The sequence below is a fragment of the Falco cherrug genome, chromosome Z, assembly GCF_023634085.1.
Source record: "Falco cherrug isolate bFalChe1 chromosome Z, bFalChe1.pri, whole genome shotgun sequence".
NCBI classification, from domain to species: Eukaryota; Metazoa; Chordata; class Aves; order Falconiformes; family Falconidae; genus Falco; species Falco cherrug.
Window position 1 is genome coordinate 13,316,009 of NC_073720.1, and position 15,967 is coordinate 13,331,975.

General features: G+C 42.1%; 1 protein-coding gene across 2 annotated transcripts; it reads left to right on the forward strand.

Moving 5' to 3' along the window:
* Window positions 1-406: 406 nt before the first annotated feature.
* DNAJC21 (DnaJ heat shock protein family (Hsp40) member C21) lies at window positions 407-15,759 on the forward strand. 2 transcript variants are annotated; one of them, XM_055698938.1, is made up of 12 exons: window positions 407-615; window positions 946-1,039; window positions 2,074-2,197; window positions 3,116-3,238; window positions 7,051-7,355; window positions 8,631-8,782; window positions 9,136-9,223; window positions 9,466-9,621; window positions 10,004-10,043; window positions 12,706-12,896; window positions 13,288-13,363; window positions 14,066-15,759. In XM_055698938.1, exons 1-12 carry the CDS (start codon window positions 519-521, stop codon window positions 14,228-14,230), a joined length of 1,611 nt encoding a protein of 536 aa, XP_055554913.1. In that variant the 5' UTR covers window positions 407-518; the 3' UTR covers window positions 14,231-15,759. The 2 variants fall into 2 exon arrangements, with proteins under 2 accessions (XP_055554913.1, XP_055554914.1); XM_055698939.1 differs by having other exon boundaries at window positions 408-615; window positions 13,291-13,363.
* Window positions 15,760-15,967: the final 208 nt, after the last annotated feature.

Consider the following 15,967-nt stretch of genomic DNA (forward strand, 5'->3'; position numbering starts at 1 on the left):
CTACATCGGTGCTAACCGTCCCTTGTGAAGCGCCGGGTGGCCCGAGCCCCGGGCCTTCTCCGGCAGCCCGCGAGGCTCCTGTCGCGGGCTGGTGTCTCTGTCACCTGTGCAGCTCCTGCCCGCAGCAGTTTTAGGGTTTTCACCGTATTTTCTCGCATCGTTTGCGCCCCGCAGCACTCAGGCGACTCTAGCACAAGGCGCTTGGTTATGTCGCATCGGGTGCCTGCGAGGCCGGCACGGCGGTAGGACGGGCACGGCACCCCCCGTGTGCCCCCCGCCGCCGCCAGCCCGCCGGGTGGTACCGGGTGGGCACCGGGTGGCACCGAGAGGCACCGGGCGGCGGCCCCGCCCCCTCCCGCGGCCTGCGCCCCGCCTCCCGCCCCGCCTCCCGCCCGCGCAGCGCTGCCGGCGGGGGGCGGGGGCAGCCCGAGGCCGAGGGTGCCGCGTGTGGCGAAGCGCCGGCCGGCGGCGCGGTACGGCGCGGCGCGGTACGGTACGGCACGGCCCGGCCCGCCGCCATGAAGTGCCACTACGAGGTGCTGGGCGTGAAGCGCGACGCGGCCGAGGAGGAGCTGAAGCGGGCGTACCGCCGGCAGGCGCTGCGCTGGCACCCAGGTATGGCCGCGCCGCCCGCCCTCCGCGGGCCCGGCAGCAGGCCTGAGCGGGGGGTTCGGCCCGCCTCGGCCTCGCTTGGCCCCGCCGGCCGCCGCCTACGCGGAGAGAAGCCCCGTGTGCTCGCAGGCGGCTGCGCTGGGCGCTGCGGCGGTGGCGGGCCGCGCCGGGTCTGTGGCGGCGGCCGGCGGGGAGCGGGGCCGGGCCGGGCCGCTCGGTGCTCGGCGGCAGCGCTTCCGGCTCGGCGTGCCCTCCGCGGTGGCCGGAGGGGCCGTGGCGGGCGCCGCCGTCGTGCCCTGAACCGTTCGCAGGTTTTCTGAAACTGTCTTGCAGATAAAAACCTAGAGAACGCGGAGGAAGCAGCGGAGCAGTTCAAGTTAATCCAGGCAGCGTACGACGTTCTCAGTGACCCCCAGGAAAGGGCCTGGTGAGTCGTGCGTGTCGGGTGGCGGCCGGGGAGAGACTTCTGTAGTGCTGGCTCAGCCAGGACTTTGAATTTGCTTCTCACTGGGCCTTGCTGCAGGTCAGCACGGGCCTCGGTGGCAGGAGCAGCCGCTTTGGTTCTGGTTTTGAAGGGCCCTCGGTGGCAGCAGCGGCCAGTTTGGTTCTGGTTTTGAAGGCGCTGAGCACCATGCGCAGCGCAGCCACGGGGAGGCCCAGCCGCACCCGCACCTTCCTCGCAGTGCTTTGGCAGGTGGTTGGGCTGGGCGCTGAGGAACACTCTGGAGACAGGCCAGGTTGGCCTCTGTTCCTTCCTCCCAGAGCAGGTGGCAGCTTGCATGTTAGCGTAGGCATTCCCCTGGTCACAGTCCTCTCTGCCTTGAGGGGGAAGAGCCAGCACCACGCCAGGGTGCCTGTAGATGTTTAGTATGCTACTGACTGCTGCAGACTGTAAGCCTTAATGACGTACATGGTGTCGTGTTTCTGTAATAGGCCTCATTTGAAACAGCACACACGTCTCTCAAAGAGATTGCTACTTTAAGTGTTCTGTGTCGCTTGTTTTTCAAACGGGCCGGAGCGTCTACCAGATTATGCAGCCAGAGCCACCTGTACTGAGTGTGCCTTCCTTGAAAGGGAAGTACTGGTTTTCAGTTTTTAAATGCTAACGTATGACGTGGGGTTTTTTGTGTGTGTTTTTAAAGCACGTGATGGTATAAATAATGTCCTACCCATTTCTGAAAGCTTATTGATGCATATTACTCAAATGTGTTTGCTAGCCGCCCATTAAGAAATTGCTGCTATAGATACTGCAGTTAGAGTAAGACTAAGTAAACTGAAGGTCAAGAGAGAGTATTTACTGAGCCTGTCTTTTTTTTTCTCTCTGAAGACTTTGATATGAGTTGCAAATTCCAGACACTGGGCTAAGCTATGCATCGAGGTGATACATGTGCTGTATTAGCTCACCAGCAATGGGAAATGTTCTGTGGCTGTACAGCCTTGATACTGTGAATTTTTTGATAGGTATGATAATCACAGGGAGATTCTGCTGAAAGGAGGACTTGATGGAGACTATCAAGATGATAGTTTAGATCTGCTGCGCTACTTCACTGTTAGCTGTTACTCTGGATATGGAGATGATGAAAAGGTAATGAATTAGTTCATCTTTAATGAACAAGTTTAAATTTCATGAGAAGTGTTGGCATTTGCTTCATGTTGGAAAGCTATGTGTGGAATTGTTTAGCACAGGTAGTAACAATGCTTACGCAAATCTTTCTAGGACAAAACTTATGCTGTATGCTTAGGGAAGATCTAATTCCTGCTTATTGTCCAACAGTTACTTAGTCATAACTTCCAACTATACCATACAACTGCGGAGTGTGTGTATGTTATTTATTGAAGTTATATAGTGAAGCATTCCAATGTTTTGCAAGACCATCTGTTTATTCAGAAATACCTTTTAGCAAGCTAGGATGCTTCAAACTGGGGTGGGCGTGGCATGGGAAAAGCAATATAGCAACAGTCCTCAGCAAAAGTGTGCTCCTATAATTGAATTCCTTCTTGGATTTTAAGATACTCACCGTAACTTAAAAAGGTCCAGGTGATTAGAAAAACCTCTGCCAGAGAAAATTCCTATCTGTCTTCATGTTACTATACTAGGAATGAGTTAGAAATATCTTAATCTAAAAAGATAGGGTATTTAATATTGAATTTTATATTTGGAACTTCTTCAGAACTCAATCCTGTGTAACCAGAAACTTACCAACATCTCCAGCATGCTGAAACTTTTTTTGTGTGTGTAAAGATTTGAATACAGGTGCTTGATATCTGAGAGGGACAGAGACTACACGGAGGAGATGGAAATAAAAAGAATGTGAGAGATTAAGAACTTTGTTAAATAGAAGGGACTTGCTATCTATGGCAAGTGCTTACAAGGCCTTTGCCCTGATTTTTGAGCCACTGTTCCAGAGTTGCGATGTTTATCTAACACTACTGTAGCTAAGCATTTGTACATCTATGATTGAGCTGTGCAAAATGAGTTGAAACTTTTTTTTTTTAATATCAGGGATTCTTTACAGTCTATCGACAAGTTTTTGAAAAGATTGCAAAAGAAGAGCTGCAATATACAACCCAAGAAGATACTGAAGAATTCCCTATGTTTGGATATTCGCAAAGTGACTATGATACGGTAAGAGCAAGAATAAATCTGAACTGAAAGTAATACGGTTAAGTCATTACTTTGTCACACACTGAAATCGAAGGAAAGGTTCCTGCTGATCTCTGAGGTGAATCCAAAACTATGTAGCTGCTGTCTTTTCTACTGCTTACTACTGCTAGACCATCCATTACTATAAAGGAAGTGCCTGTGTTCTGATTCATAATAATTTAGGTGATTTAAAATTGGTATTTCCTGTTGGACTATATTTTTAGCCAAGCTTTTAGGGTAGGTTGTCAGACAAACACTTAACAGGGCTAACCGTTAATTATGCCAATGGAACTTAAGTGCAGCACAAGGCCTGTAAAACAAAAGAACAGATTTGCTTTGCGTCCTGGTGAGAATGATTTACTGGTGTTTTAATGCACCTTACATTACAAAAAAGGATATTGAGGTAATTTTTTTTTTTAAATACCATGTACTGTCTTGTTTCCTTTAGCAAAACTGCATAGCACTGCATAACACAGCCTTTAGAAAACTGGAGATGTGTGTCGCGACGGAGGGAAGACACAGTCACTCAATATGAGTGATCAGCAGACTTTGTTTATTGTCCCTTACAGTCACCTTTTATGCCTTGTTATAATTAGCTCATACATATTACAAAAGTTAAGCTCATTATTGGTTAGTTGCCTAAATACCAAGCCCGCCCCTAGTTTCTCTTCTGTAGTTATCTGTTCCCACCTGCAACATTCTTTTCCCACCGAAATCTTCCTGTTATTGTCTAACAAGAACAGCCAAGGACAGTGTATTTTGCTTTACTTCAGATAAGCTGAGAGCGATGTGCATTTTTGTCCAGCCAGCTGGACTATGTCTATGAGACCTTTTTTCAGCTAGCCAGTTATCCACAGATGTGGTAATTGACCTGCAATGTGAACTTCCACTGTGATGCTCTTGTCACCTACGATTATTCTGTAGTAAGATTTAATTTCCAGAATATTGCATGCTTTCCTTTGGGAAGCAAGAAGAGAAAATGTGTGTGGGGTGTTTGAATTCTTGTTAGCTGGTTTGCCAACTATTTGTTGTATTCTGTCAGGCCTACAAAGTTTTTTGAAGTTAGCGGTATTCCTGTGTTGAAATTAAATAGTAAAGCAATACCACTTACCCCAGTGAATAACTGCACAATATCAAGAGTACTGAAATGTTTTTTGTAGACTGCTGCTTCTCCCTGTCACTTCTAGTAGAATTGTACTGTATGACTAACTATTTATGAAGTTTAAATTGATGCATACCTGAAAAATTAGTAACTTCAATGGTACAAAACAACTCTGGAGTTTGAAACGAAGTTACAAATCAAACTGAAAAGTGTCACAATGGGTGTTTGAATGTCAGGTAAAATTACAGGATGGCTTAACATAATGGAAATCTTTCCCTGGAAGAGAATATTTAGTGCCTCTGAAACTGCTAAAATCCCTCTTTTAATGGGGTTACCTTGAAACATCATTTGGAAGCTGTTTTATCTGAGGCCATGGGATAGATAACGATTATAGATGCAGATTTGTGCTGTCAATAACTGCAAAAATGGCTGGAATTCTAGCACCAGCATGCTTTGACATCTGCCTTGTTCACACTGTTTTGGAAGCAGCACTTTTTTGCTTAAGGGGATTCATAAAGGTATTTCATTTATGAATTCAGTTAAATGGGAATGTTGTCATCTCTGTTATATTCAATCACGAAGACATTACACTGTCAGAGGATCCCAGCATTACAGTGCCTACTTCTGTACTTGGTGGGAGTACCGTGGGAAAAGAGTTTTAGAAGGGGGCTACAAAAACTCTGCAGAGGCTTCAAAATCTGTGATGCGAATGACCTCTGGTTCAGTCTACTGAGTTAATTCGCAAGAAGCCTGAGAGGCAGCTAGATCAGTGCCAGGCAGCCAAGGAAGATATACTTAAGTCTGTGACTCTGCAGGTCTTCATGGGGAGAAAAGACTTGTAGGTCAATTAGATGCAGAAACAAAAGCGATTGGCTCAAGATATAACTAGTAGACAAAACAACCACCTGGGAGTTTGGCAAGAGCTGCTGTACAGTCTTCCAGAGAATGTCAGAGATGCGCTTGTATTTCAGGTAGCTGCTGAGGAGGAGGAAAGTCTTAGCTCATACAGCTGGTGAAGGGGAGAGTGATCCCTGTCATCAGTTGATGGCCAGGCAATTGATCTGCACAGAAGATAACCCCTTCTGAAGCAGAAGTCTGACACAGGGAGTCTTAAGCTCGCTTAAGTTATTGGATTAAATATTCATATTGATTGGTTATTATAGAGCTGGAGTTTTGTGATAGCAGGGAAAAACCGTAGTGACTTAGCTGCCAAAGGCCACAGCCATGAACCTTTGCTTATAGATAGGCCATTAGAACTTAGCGTTGAGGTGTTGATAGTTGTAGTCCATTTGAATACTAGTGGCAGGAGGAGAAGAGGGGATACTAGAAGAAGAGATTTTAAACTGTTAGGTTAAATACTTCTATGAGGTATTAAAAAATACAAACAGTAGTGCAGGTAGAAGTAAGTCATAAAAAGGCAGCTTAATGTGGCAAGTAATGTAAGAAGGGAGTTTACATCTATCTTGCTTCCTGAATATACAAAATGCAGAAGGTTAATAATTACTTGGAGAGGAGTAGAGAAAAAGACCAAAAAAATAATTATTATGCCATTTTATTAATACAGCATTTACTTATGCATAGTAAAAGGAAGGACAATTGTGGATAACTGGCTAGCTGAAAAGGGTCACATAGACATAGTCCAGCCGGCTGGACAAAAATGCACATCGCTCTCAGCTTATCTGAAGTAAAGCAAAATACACTGTCCTTGGCTGTTCTTGTTAGACAATAACAGGAAGATTTCGGTGGGAAAAGAATGTTGCAGGTGGGAACAGATAACTACAGAAGAGAAACTAGGGGCGGGCTTGGTATTTAGGCAACTAACCAATAATGAGCTTAACTTTTGTAATATGTATGAGCTAATTATAACAAGGCATAAAAGGTGACTGTAAGGGACAATAAACAAAGTCTGCTGATCACTCATATTGAGTGACTGTGTCTTCCCTCCGTCGCGACAGAGAATAAGGAAAGATCATTTAGTGTTTCTGTTACATTCAGAGCTAGAGGGCATCATTTTAACCTTCAGTGCTAAGTTGCTAACAGAACAGCAGTTAAGTGCATCTTGTCACATTATTATATTAATGCAATTCATGGTTCCTTGCTATTGTATGTGCCAACAATTTACATGGGTTAATAAAAGAAATATTAAACAAATTAATGAAATAAAAGTCCATCAAGGGCTATTAATTTCTGTTTCGCTCAGAGACGGAGAGAATATACAGAGACAAAATAGCATTATGTGCATGTATTTATTTTATTGCTCTTATTGTGCTGGTCTTTGGCTGCTGTTGGAAACGAATGGCTGACCTTTGGTGTAATTTAGTATGGTGGTTCTTGGGCAATATGTGCATATGCCTGCTTGCAGACAGTAGTGTATCTGATTCAGTTTGACAGGAAAAGTACAGCACGGCTAAGTAACCAAGCACTAGAGTCAGCACGATTCAATCCTATGAGGAGATACTTTGTAGAAGTTGCAGTTTGGAATAGTTTAGACAAGGCTGTTGATTTGGCATGGTTTGAAATTTTAAGAATGATATTAGAGGTTTCTCTAAACCTTCATGTGGTTTACTTACACTCTGAGGGAAAACTGTGGCCTGTATAGAGGACACAACTCCTACAAAAGTCCTGAATTTACTTGGTATGGTTTTTGTCCCTGCTCCTAACTTGTTCAATTTTTTTCTTTTTTTCTCAACAGGTAGTCCACCCTTTCTATGCATATTGGCAGAGTTTCTGTACTCAGAAAAACTTTGCCTGGAAAGAAGAATATGACACACGACAAGCCTCAAACCGCTGGGAGAAACGAGCTATGGAAAAAGAGAACAAGAAAACAAGAGATAAAGCCAGAAAAGAGAGAAATGAACTGGTCCGTCAGCTAGTAGCCTTTATTCGTAAAAGGGATAAAAGAGTACAGGCTCACAGAAAACTTGTAGAACAACAAAATGCAGAAAAAACTAGGAAAGCAGAGGAATTTCGGAGGCAGCAGAAACTCAAACAAGCCAAGTATGTAAATATGGAACAGATCTTTTCTTTTAAACTTGGAGAAACTATCCATGGGGATACTGTGTAGACTTAGATTCTAACAGTAGCTCCATTTGGTCTTTTACGTCCTTGAAAATATTATGTATTTGGTTTTGTAATATATATTAGTCTCAGGTCTCAGCTTTTTAAAACTTGAGTGTCTCTGCATTTTATTGACATGTAGAGATATGAGATAACCAGGGAGTAGTTATCTGTGTGCTGCAGGTAACTGGCTGCAATAGCACAGAATCCAGCATGATCTGACTTCCCCACTTAAGTAAAAGTTAATTGTTATCATTGTTACTTCAAAGAAAAAAGAATGTATGCTTTGAAATGAGGGAGAACAGGACTGTGACAGCCTGGACTTAGATCAGCTTCATCTGCCTTGGAACTGCACCTGCTAAAAAGAAAGTGAAAAAATGAATTTAGTTTTGCCTTTCTTTATAGCTCTTCAGAAATGACCCTTTCATTGGACTAAATGCATTTTTTCAATGCTTTTATTTTTCCCAAAAGAGGAAGAGACAATCTCCCAAGTGTAAGCACAATTTATTCTTCCAACTAGAAGAGCTTTTTTCCTGCAAATGGGAGGAAGTAGCTTAAATTTTTAATAAGAATGCACTTGCAAAATAATTGCATATTGAAGAAAATTATGTAATAATAATGTATATGTGATAAGTTACCTGTATTTTATTTTTACTGAAGGGAGAATGAAGCAGAGCTATGCCTTTACTGACAAATGGCTTGATAATTCTGAGTCCAGGAGCCAGCTGAAGCAAATTCAGCTGTGCTGTGGTGCACTGATTGATAACGCGGGCCACACTTAGATTTGGAAAACTGAGCTGGTACATTTCCATAGCACAGAGTCAAGGAGTAATGTGCTGGTGGCTTTTGTGGTCCTATACTGTTTGTGGATTTGAATCTGCCAGCAGGTAAAAACAGCTATACTGCTTTGAGAATTGAGCTTACCTTCCTGCTGGCAGCTTCATATTGACCATGGTGCATAAGCACTTCCTGCCTGAAATTCAAGCAGGACCCACCTGTGCTAATACCTCTTTATTTGCACTGTAGATGTGCCCATTGACATCACAAATTAACTGCCTAAATTTCCAGGCCCTACAGACAATTTTTTGCTCCATCATATGTTCAGAACTTTCCTCCTGAAATGCCAAAGAACAAGTTTTCTTCTAAGTAATACTGTTTCTGTAATTCCCATCTCATGGACACAACATAGAAGTTACTGTATTATTCTACTTGAAGGCTTGCTGAGCACTATGAAGAGCAGAGCTGGATAACGATGTCAGATCTGGAGAGAGGGTTGCAAGAGATGGAGGCACAATATGAAAAGGAATTTGGAGATGGATTAGATGATGAAGATGAATTAGAAGAACAGGAGACAAAAGGCATTGGAGGTATGGGGTGTAGGGGGATGATCTGTATTGAGTTGTTGCAGCCAGAGTATTGGCTCACTGTACTTAGAGCCCCTGATTCACAATTCTGACCGTAGTGCCACTCCCTGCCTCCAGCTGAGGGGTGCCAGGCTAGAGTCTGACCCTCTCTGGTGCTTTCCATTGAATATGAGAAGACATCAAACTACAATGGTTAATTTATGCTGATGTATGATTTGGTGAGATGGTCTTCTGCATGTCAGTAATATAAAGAAGCTGAATGTCAGTGTTATGACTATTTGCTAGACTTTTAAGGGCAGCTTACTCAAAAATCACTCGTCTGACTTTGTCTTTCTGATCCCCACTGATCTCTTTAGACAAAGTGAATGATGAAACTGGAGAAGCTGAATTTGTTGATGGTCTGTACTGCCCTGCTTGTGACAAACGGTTAAAAACTGAGAAAGCGTAAGTGCTTGTGGTTGGGGATTTGGGGGTGAGGCTGTTGGGTTTTTTAACATTTTAAAAAATGTTTTGTAAAGACTTTTTAACTTCATAACAGTCAGTATTGTCTTTCTAGTAGAGACATTGTCAGAGCAGAATTTTCCATACTTGGTAGTGCTGGATAATGGGCCTGTTGTTAATTTATATGTAAGTAGAACAGTGTTTGCTCAGAGCTACCTGCAGTAACAATCTGCTGGTCTTCACAGCATGAAGAATCATGAAAAATCAAAGAAGCATCGAGAGATGGTAGCACTGTTACGACAGCAACTGGAAGAAGAAGAGAGGTTTCCTGTGTCTTTGGATGATGCAGATGAAATACATACCAAAGAGGAGGAAGAAACAGAAGATGTGTCTAAGCAGAAGTACTTTAAATTGGTTTTAATTTTACTGTGACTGATGATTTAACAAGTCTGGAAGGGCCTCAGAGGGAGTTTCTGATATTTTATAGTTGTGTGGGAACTCACAGTATTGTGTGATTTAAAATATTTCCTAGCATCAGAGTTCCAGTAAAATGCATGCATTAGTATGACTGGATTCGAATGTTGTAGGATAAGTATCATATTTTCTCTGCTTCTTAAAGTTAGAAAATGAAGGTAAGGAAAAGCAGCAATTATTATTTTTCAAACAGGAACTTGCACAGGGCCAGTGTTTATTGATTAGGTATTTTTTGTCAGTTGGATGCTGGCATACATAGAAAATTAATGTGATTGAAAAAGAGATGATTTTAAATTCTTATCTTTGTAGATTGTCAAAGAAGCAGAGGAAGAAACAGAAAACAGTGATGGTATGTAGTCATAATAATATTCAGGGAACTTTACAACCCAGTTCTGTTATCTCCTAACTAGTTTTTTTTTGTCCTGAAAAATAAGAACTTGATATTCTACAGAACTTGAAGAGTTTTTAAATTTGTAATTCTTTGACTGCAAAATAATTTTTTTACACTTACAATCGTATTTTATGATAATCATCTCATAGACTTCACTTTGTTCTGTTTGTGCAGATCCTAATAAATGTGGTGCTGGATCTAAAAAGGCTACACTCTGAAGTGTAAGGAAAATGGATGGAAATGGGCAGATAGGGAGAATGCAAGGAATTGATCAGAAAGACCAGCAATGGCCTTAGTGTGTTAGCAGCTCCATTTTGTGTTGGTGGTTTTCTGCTTCGGTTGCTAGAGTTCGTATAATGTATTATTTGCTAATCTCTAACGTGGGGTGGGCGAAGTAACACAGTATTGGCATCCTGCCGACACTGTAGTTGTTGGAACAAACACATCCATTCCACCTTTCACTTGAATTGTAAACACAAGTAGCACCCATCTGTTGTACTCTAGGTTTTGAGTCTATGCAGGATTTGACAGATCTGTGCTGACGGCAACAGGGTGAAATTCAAGAACTGCAAGCTGTTTCAGGCTTGAGTGGCAGGAGTGCCATAGTGAGCAAAGTTTTCTGTCAGCCTTCCTCAAGTTTGATCCTTTTCAGCTCTTACCTGCCTGCTTACTAGCTTAATCCTAGCCTTGTCCCAGTGAGATTGTCTCCCACGTTTGATCACAAGCTCTTCTGCGGCCCGGACAGTAGGTGCCACTCTTGCCTAGCATGAGCTAGAATCTTGTGCAGCAATATTCTTCTGGAAACATAATCTCTGTCCTCTACCAAGCTTTATGGGGTGCAGGGAATCGCTGTGGTTTTCGTTTTCTTTTCCTGAAGGTAATTAGCCAAGTTTTTTTCAGGTAGCTGAGACTTACAGGTGATAGTGTTGCGTTAATGTAGTGTTAGGCCAAATGTGTTATCCTGCTTTTGAGAGCTGTGTTTTGCTTCAGACAGGCTCAAGCGTTGACCTTTTGCCAAGTCTACCTCTGTCTTCTGGTACATGGAAAAGACTGCCAGTGTTTCTAATGTTAGGGAGGGAAAGTACAGTGTGTCTAGCTTCAGTCAGCTCAGTTATTTTGGCTTAAGTGTCCTAAAGCAGGTATTTAGTCTAAATAATTAACATTTTGTAGAACTGTTGTCTCACAAATGGAGTTCGTTACTCAGTGTACAAAGAGCCAATCTCATATGCAGAGCCGAGATCCCATTTATCGCATGTCTGTGCAGAGGTGGGTGCTGGGTTGTAAATCCACAAAGCTGCACCTCTTAACACTTGCTAAAACATTTTATATACTTTGAACGATTGTTAATAATGACATTTCGTGACATTTAAGTTTCACTGGTTCTTACCAGTCTTGTCTCCCATTAAAAGGTACAGTATTACTTTTTTCACCTGGCATGTTCTGTGGGGAGGGGGCTTTGTTAGCTGGGGGCTTTCTTTGCTCCAGGGTGGATCTTTTAGTATGTTAATTAGGCTGGTTCACACACGGTTCAAGTAATTTTCTGTCTGCTTTCATTAACCATTTGGTTCTCCTTGAGCTTATCTTGTTAGGCCTTAGATTGATGTATTTATGGTGCCTGTTCCTTCTCCCAAGGCCTGTCTTACTATTTTCAAGTTAAAAAACAGACCGATCTGTTAACCATTTACATGCGTATGTTTGATCTAATATTGAGCTGATTGACTACGAAGTTAGAAGAAAAGCCACTATCTTGTCATGTGAAATTGCAGCCAGAACAGAATGAGCCCTGTGTGTAATTTAAAGCTACCTTCATTCTCCTCTTGTGTGGTTTTAGAGGCTGTTTATTGGTGTTTCTTATTGTTGTCTCTAAAGCAGAAGTCTGTTCCTGGTGTGCAACAAGCCAATCTTACACACGGAGACGGGATAACTGTTTTATTCCAGAGTTACACAGGTCAGGATGCTGGCGAACACAGCCAGCACACCGCAGTACAAAGTTACAAACACGGTATGCAGAATCTTACTGCACTTTCCCTGCCCAGAGGGATTTGCTACACATCTGCATATCCATCACCCAACTTATTTTACGACTACACTTGCTCTCTGAGGAAGGGTCTTTTAGTGGGCCTGGGACTCTCCCTTAAGGGGTGTGATGTTTAGTATTGCTAGTGAGGATAGTTCACTTCTAGGGTGAGGCTAAAGACCTTGAGAGCCAACTAACTGGAGTTTCACACGAACGAGGTAATCTAAGTGCGTACGGCTTGCCCGGCAAGGAGAGGATGCTCTTTGTCTTTCCTTAGGCTGACCCCCTTCATTAGAAGTTCTTTCATTCATCGTTCTTGACAACTCTAGAGGGTCGGCCTGACCTAAACTCAGTGCACATATAGTAAAACACTCAAGAGTTCAAGGATTCAGGAGTTTAGACAACATCAACAACAGATGGCTGCATCTTTCACATCTGAACTAAGGTTTTAATTGTTACAATCTCACTGAAAACACAGTAAATTTAAGAGGATCCATGGCTTTATTCTCCCCACCCACCCATTTCAGGTGAACGAGTGTAATACTACAAACATATCACTAATGAACTTGAAGTAGTTAACTTGCGTTTCTTCTGTTTGGACAGACTTATGAGGACTCTTTTGATAGAAGTACTGATGAAGAAACAGCTGAACAAAAGGAGGTGCCCAGCATGGACAAGGACAGTGGCTCAGCAGAGGAGCTGGTAAATGATGGCCAAAGATGTGCCATGTCAGAGGATGCAAGTGCTACAGAAGATGTTGGCCAAGTGAATGAAGCAACAGCTGAAGTAAAAAGGTGCGCTCACTCTCAATACTGCAGTCACTGTTGTGTTCTGTGTTGTTTGATTCTGTCAAGTCTAGATTTACTCACCAACGTGAATGGGGGGCTATGCAGTTGAATAAATGATATGAAACATGGGGTGTTAGGACCTACTCCGGAAATGGTGTTTGACTGCAGTTCCCTGCCACATCACCTACCAGTACCTGGTTGATCATCTAGCTGCATCTTGAGATCAAGAATTGATCATATAAATTAAGTTGCTTTATTTTTTTGCTGGAAGCACTTGTATTGTGTTGTGTGAAGGAAGAACAAGGGAAAGCAGTGGAGACAATATTCAAAAACCATTGGAAGCTCTTAAATGTTGAACGTTCTTGTGCACTGATCTTGGTTTCTGTTTGTCTGTCAGCAGTGCTAAGCTTAAAGGAAAAAAAGCCAAGGATGCAAAAAAGTCTGCTAAGGCATCTTCAGAGCACCCAACAACGGTATGTCAAGTCACATTATTTAAAAGCTGGTGGTCATATTACTACAAACAAGGTTAGCTGGCTGATCACCTCCAGTCCACAAATTCTGTTTCAGTTTTCTGCTTACTTTTTAACTATACAGGTATTTCTAACCATGTAATTTTAATAGAAGCTAGGAGACTGGAACATCAGCTCTTGTTCTCTCAGACGAGCAGGACTACATTTCAGTTCTAGGGGTTGCTAAAGCTCCATATCCAAGGCAGTTCAAAGCAAACAAATTAAACAACTGCAGACAGAGCTGTTCTCATCAGGCAGGTGACAGGCAGTACTGTTTTGCATCTTTCCCGATATTGATGCTTCCCAGAAAGAGCAAAATCTTGCAGTAATTACAACCAAGACATATTAAATTCGCTAGATCCGAGAGCCTGAAGTGTTATGTATATAATCAGGTGAGACCAAAAGTATTATCTTGAATTAGATTTGCAATGCTTCTATTTTTCTTCTGGGTTCTACTTAGTACTCTCCCAAATTTCAAGAAGTTATACTTGTGATTTTTTAAAGCCACATATTTAGTTGTTAATCACTAATGGAGTGTCTGTAATAGAAACAAACAGCTTATTCACATTTTGTTGTCTTAAGAGGAACTGTATGCAACAAATTGTTGTATTTATTACGTGTTCCATACAAATATGAAGCATTGGGGTTTTTTTTTCCTCATTGCAGAACGAAGTTCCCATCTACTGTGTAACCTGCAACTGTGCATTTCCATCCCGAAATAAACTGTTTGAACACCTAAAAGCCACAAAACATGCAAAAGCCACACAAGCACCGGCTGTAAATGGAGCTGTAAACACCAGAAACAAAAAAGAGAAACGTAAGAACAGATAGAACTTTGTTACAGTGACAGTCTTCAGAACTGTACATGAAAACTCTCCCAAAACTGAAGGGTGCACACTGCCTGTGTCCAGAGTTAAACAAGCAAGACTACTTATGGGAAAAAAAGGAAGATGCAACAAAAAGAGTATTTTCTTGTGAAGGAACCTGTGCTTTCTTCTGGTTTTATCTGCCTTTCTTTAATTACTAGATTTGACCTGTCATCTCAGCCGCTTTCACATTGGGGGTGGAGAAACAGTAAGTCACAGCTACTCACCTTGTATTCCTGTAGAAACTTTCCACACACAGAAAATAATTTCTTCTTTTAACACTTGCTGCCTTTCTTTGGAGATGGCTGAGCTCAGCCAACAGAAGGGCCTGTGTTTCTTTGATCATTTATTAAAGACGAAACATCACCAAGACATGGAAAACCACAGGCTTTTCTTCTGCCATCCCCAAGGGCCCTTTCAAATTACTTAATTACATTATAAACAGCAGACAGAAGGGCAAAAGAGTAAAATGACAATGCTGGTTAATCAGTTTTGACAATTCCTGTTGGTTTTGTACATCTACCTGCATGATGTGTTGCGAAAAAACAAGTCTAGTGGAAGAGCCTTGCTGGAATAAATGAAGGTAGAAATAATAAATAAATATGAGTGAATAAATTAAATTTGTTCTGATTTCTAGTGAAAAACACAGGAATTGGTATTGCACTCTGTTCAAGTGCATGATCTACCTGATCTTGAGTAGCACAAAAAAAAAAAAAAAAACAAACATGTTTTTCAAGTGGAAATGGGTTTTACACAGGAATTGTCAGTGCAGTTGGAGAAGGCAGTGCTCAGCAAGGCCTGTATGTTGCTTAGCAAGCCCGTAGAGTGAAATTTTCCAGACTTGATGATCTTGCATTAACTAAGTTCCTCTAAAGTTTCAACTCATCACGCAAAATGGTAGAATATTCTCCTTCACCCACAAGTTCACATGTAATATTTATTTAGTCAAGGAATTATTTAAATGTTAGAATTTGAATGAAAGTGGAATGATAAATGTACAGCTCTTACTGACTGTCCACAATGCAATTTTTTTTTTTTTTTTTTTTTTTGGGAAACTGGAAGAAGTAATTAACTGAGACATTAAAAAAAATGATTATGTGAGAAAGAAACGTGGCATCCTATTTCACCAGCCAGAGTTTTCATCTTTGCTAAATGACTAATAGATGTGCTGTGCAATCACATAAACAGCAGATGGAAAAGAAAAGCCTGTGTTGGAGAGGATGATGACTGGATTAGAGTCCCATGAGAAAAATAATTACTGTAATTAGAAACTTTTCAACTTTGTGAAAATTTATTTTTTTTTCATGCTCTAATTACAGTGTATCCTTGCAGTCAGGGTAAACAGTTTAAACTCTGAAACCTCCAGTTATGTTCTGCTCAGGGTGACCGGCTATGCTTATGCAAGTGAAATCTTACAGACTGAACCCTGCAGTATTACTTTTTGACTTAATTTTTTTTCTTATTTAAATAAAAATAAACTTGTGTGTTTTGCAAGTGCTTGTATGTATTGAGTATATACGGCATGGTTTTGGTTGGTAGTGGGGGTTGGGGCAGCAGCAGTGGTGACCACTGTGGAAAGCCATCAGGGACTACCCTGCACCAGTCCCAGTCAGCTCTGCAACACCCAAACTGGCAGTGCACGGCGTGGTGGAAGGGCCCACAGCCAGGGCAGCAGGAGGCAGTCCCCTGCCATGCTGGTACC

Bases quoted from the DNA above. Each gene is read 5' to 3' on its own strand.
- DNAJC21 (XM_055698938.1), top strand. From the start codon at position 519: ATGAAGTGCCACTACGAGGTGCTGGGCGTGAAGCGCGACGCGGCCGAG. The intron at 10,044-12,705 runs GTATGTAGTCAT...CTGTTTGGACAG, and splicing joins AGAAACAGAAAACAGTGATG to ACTTATGAGGACTCTTTTGA. The intron at 13,364-14,065 runs GTATGTCAAGTC...TCCTCATTGCAG, and splicing joins CTTCAGAGCACCCAACAACG to AACGAAGTTCCCATCTACTG.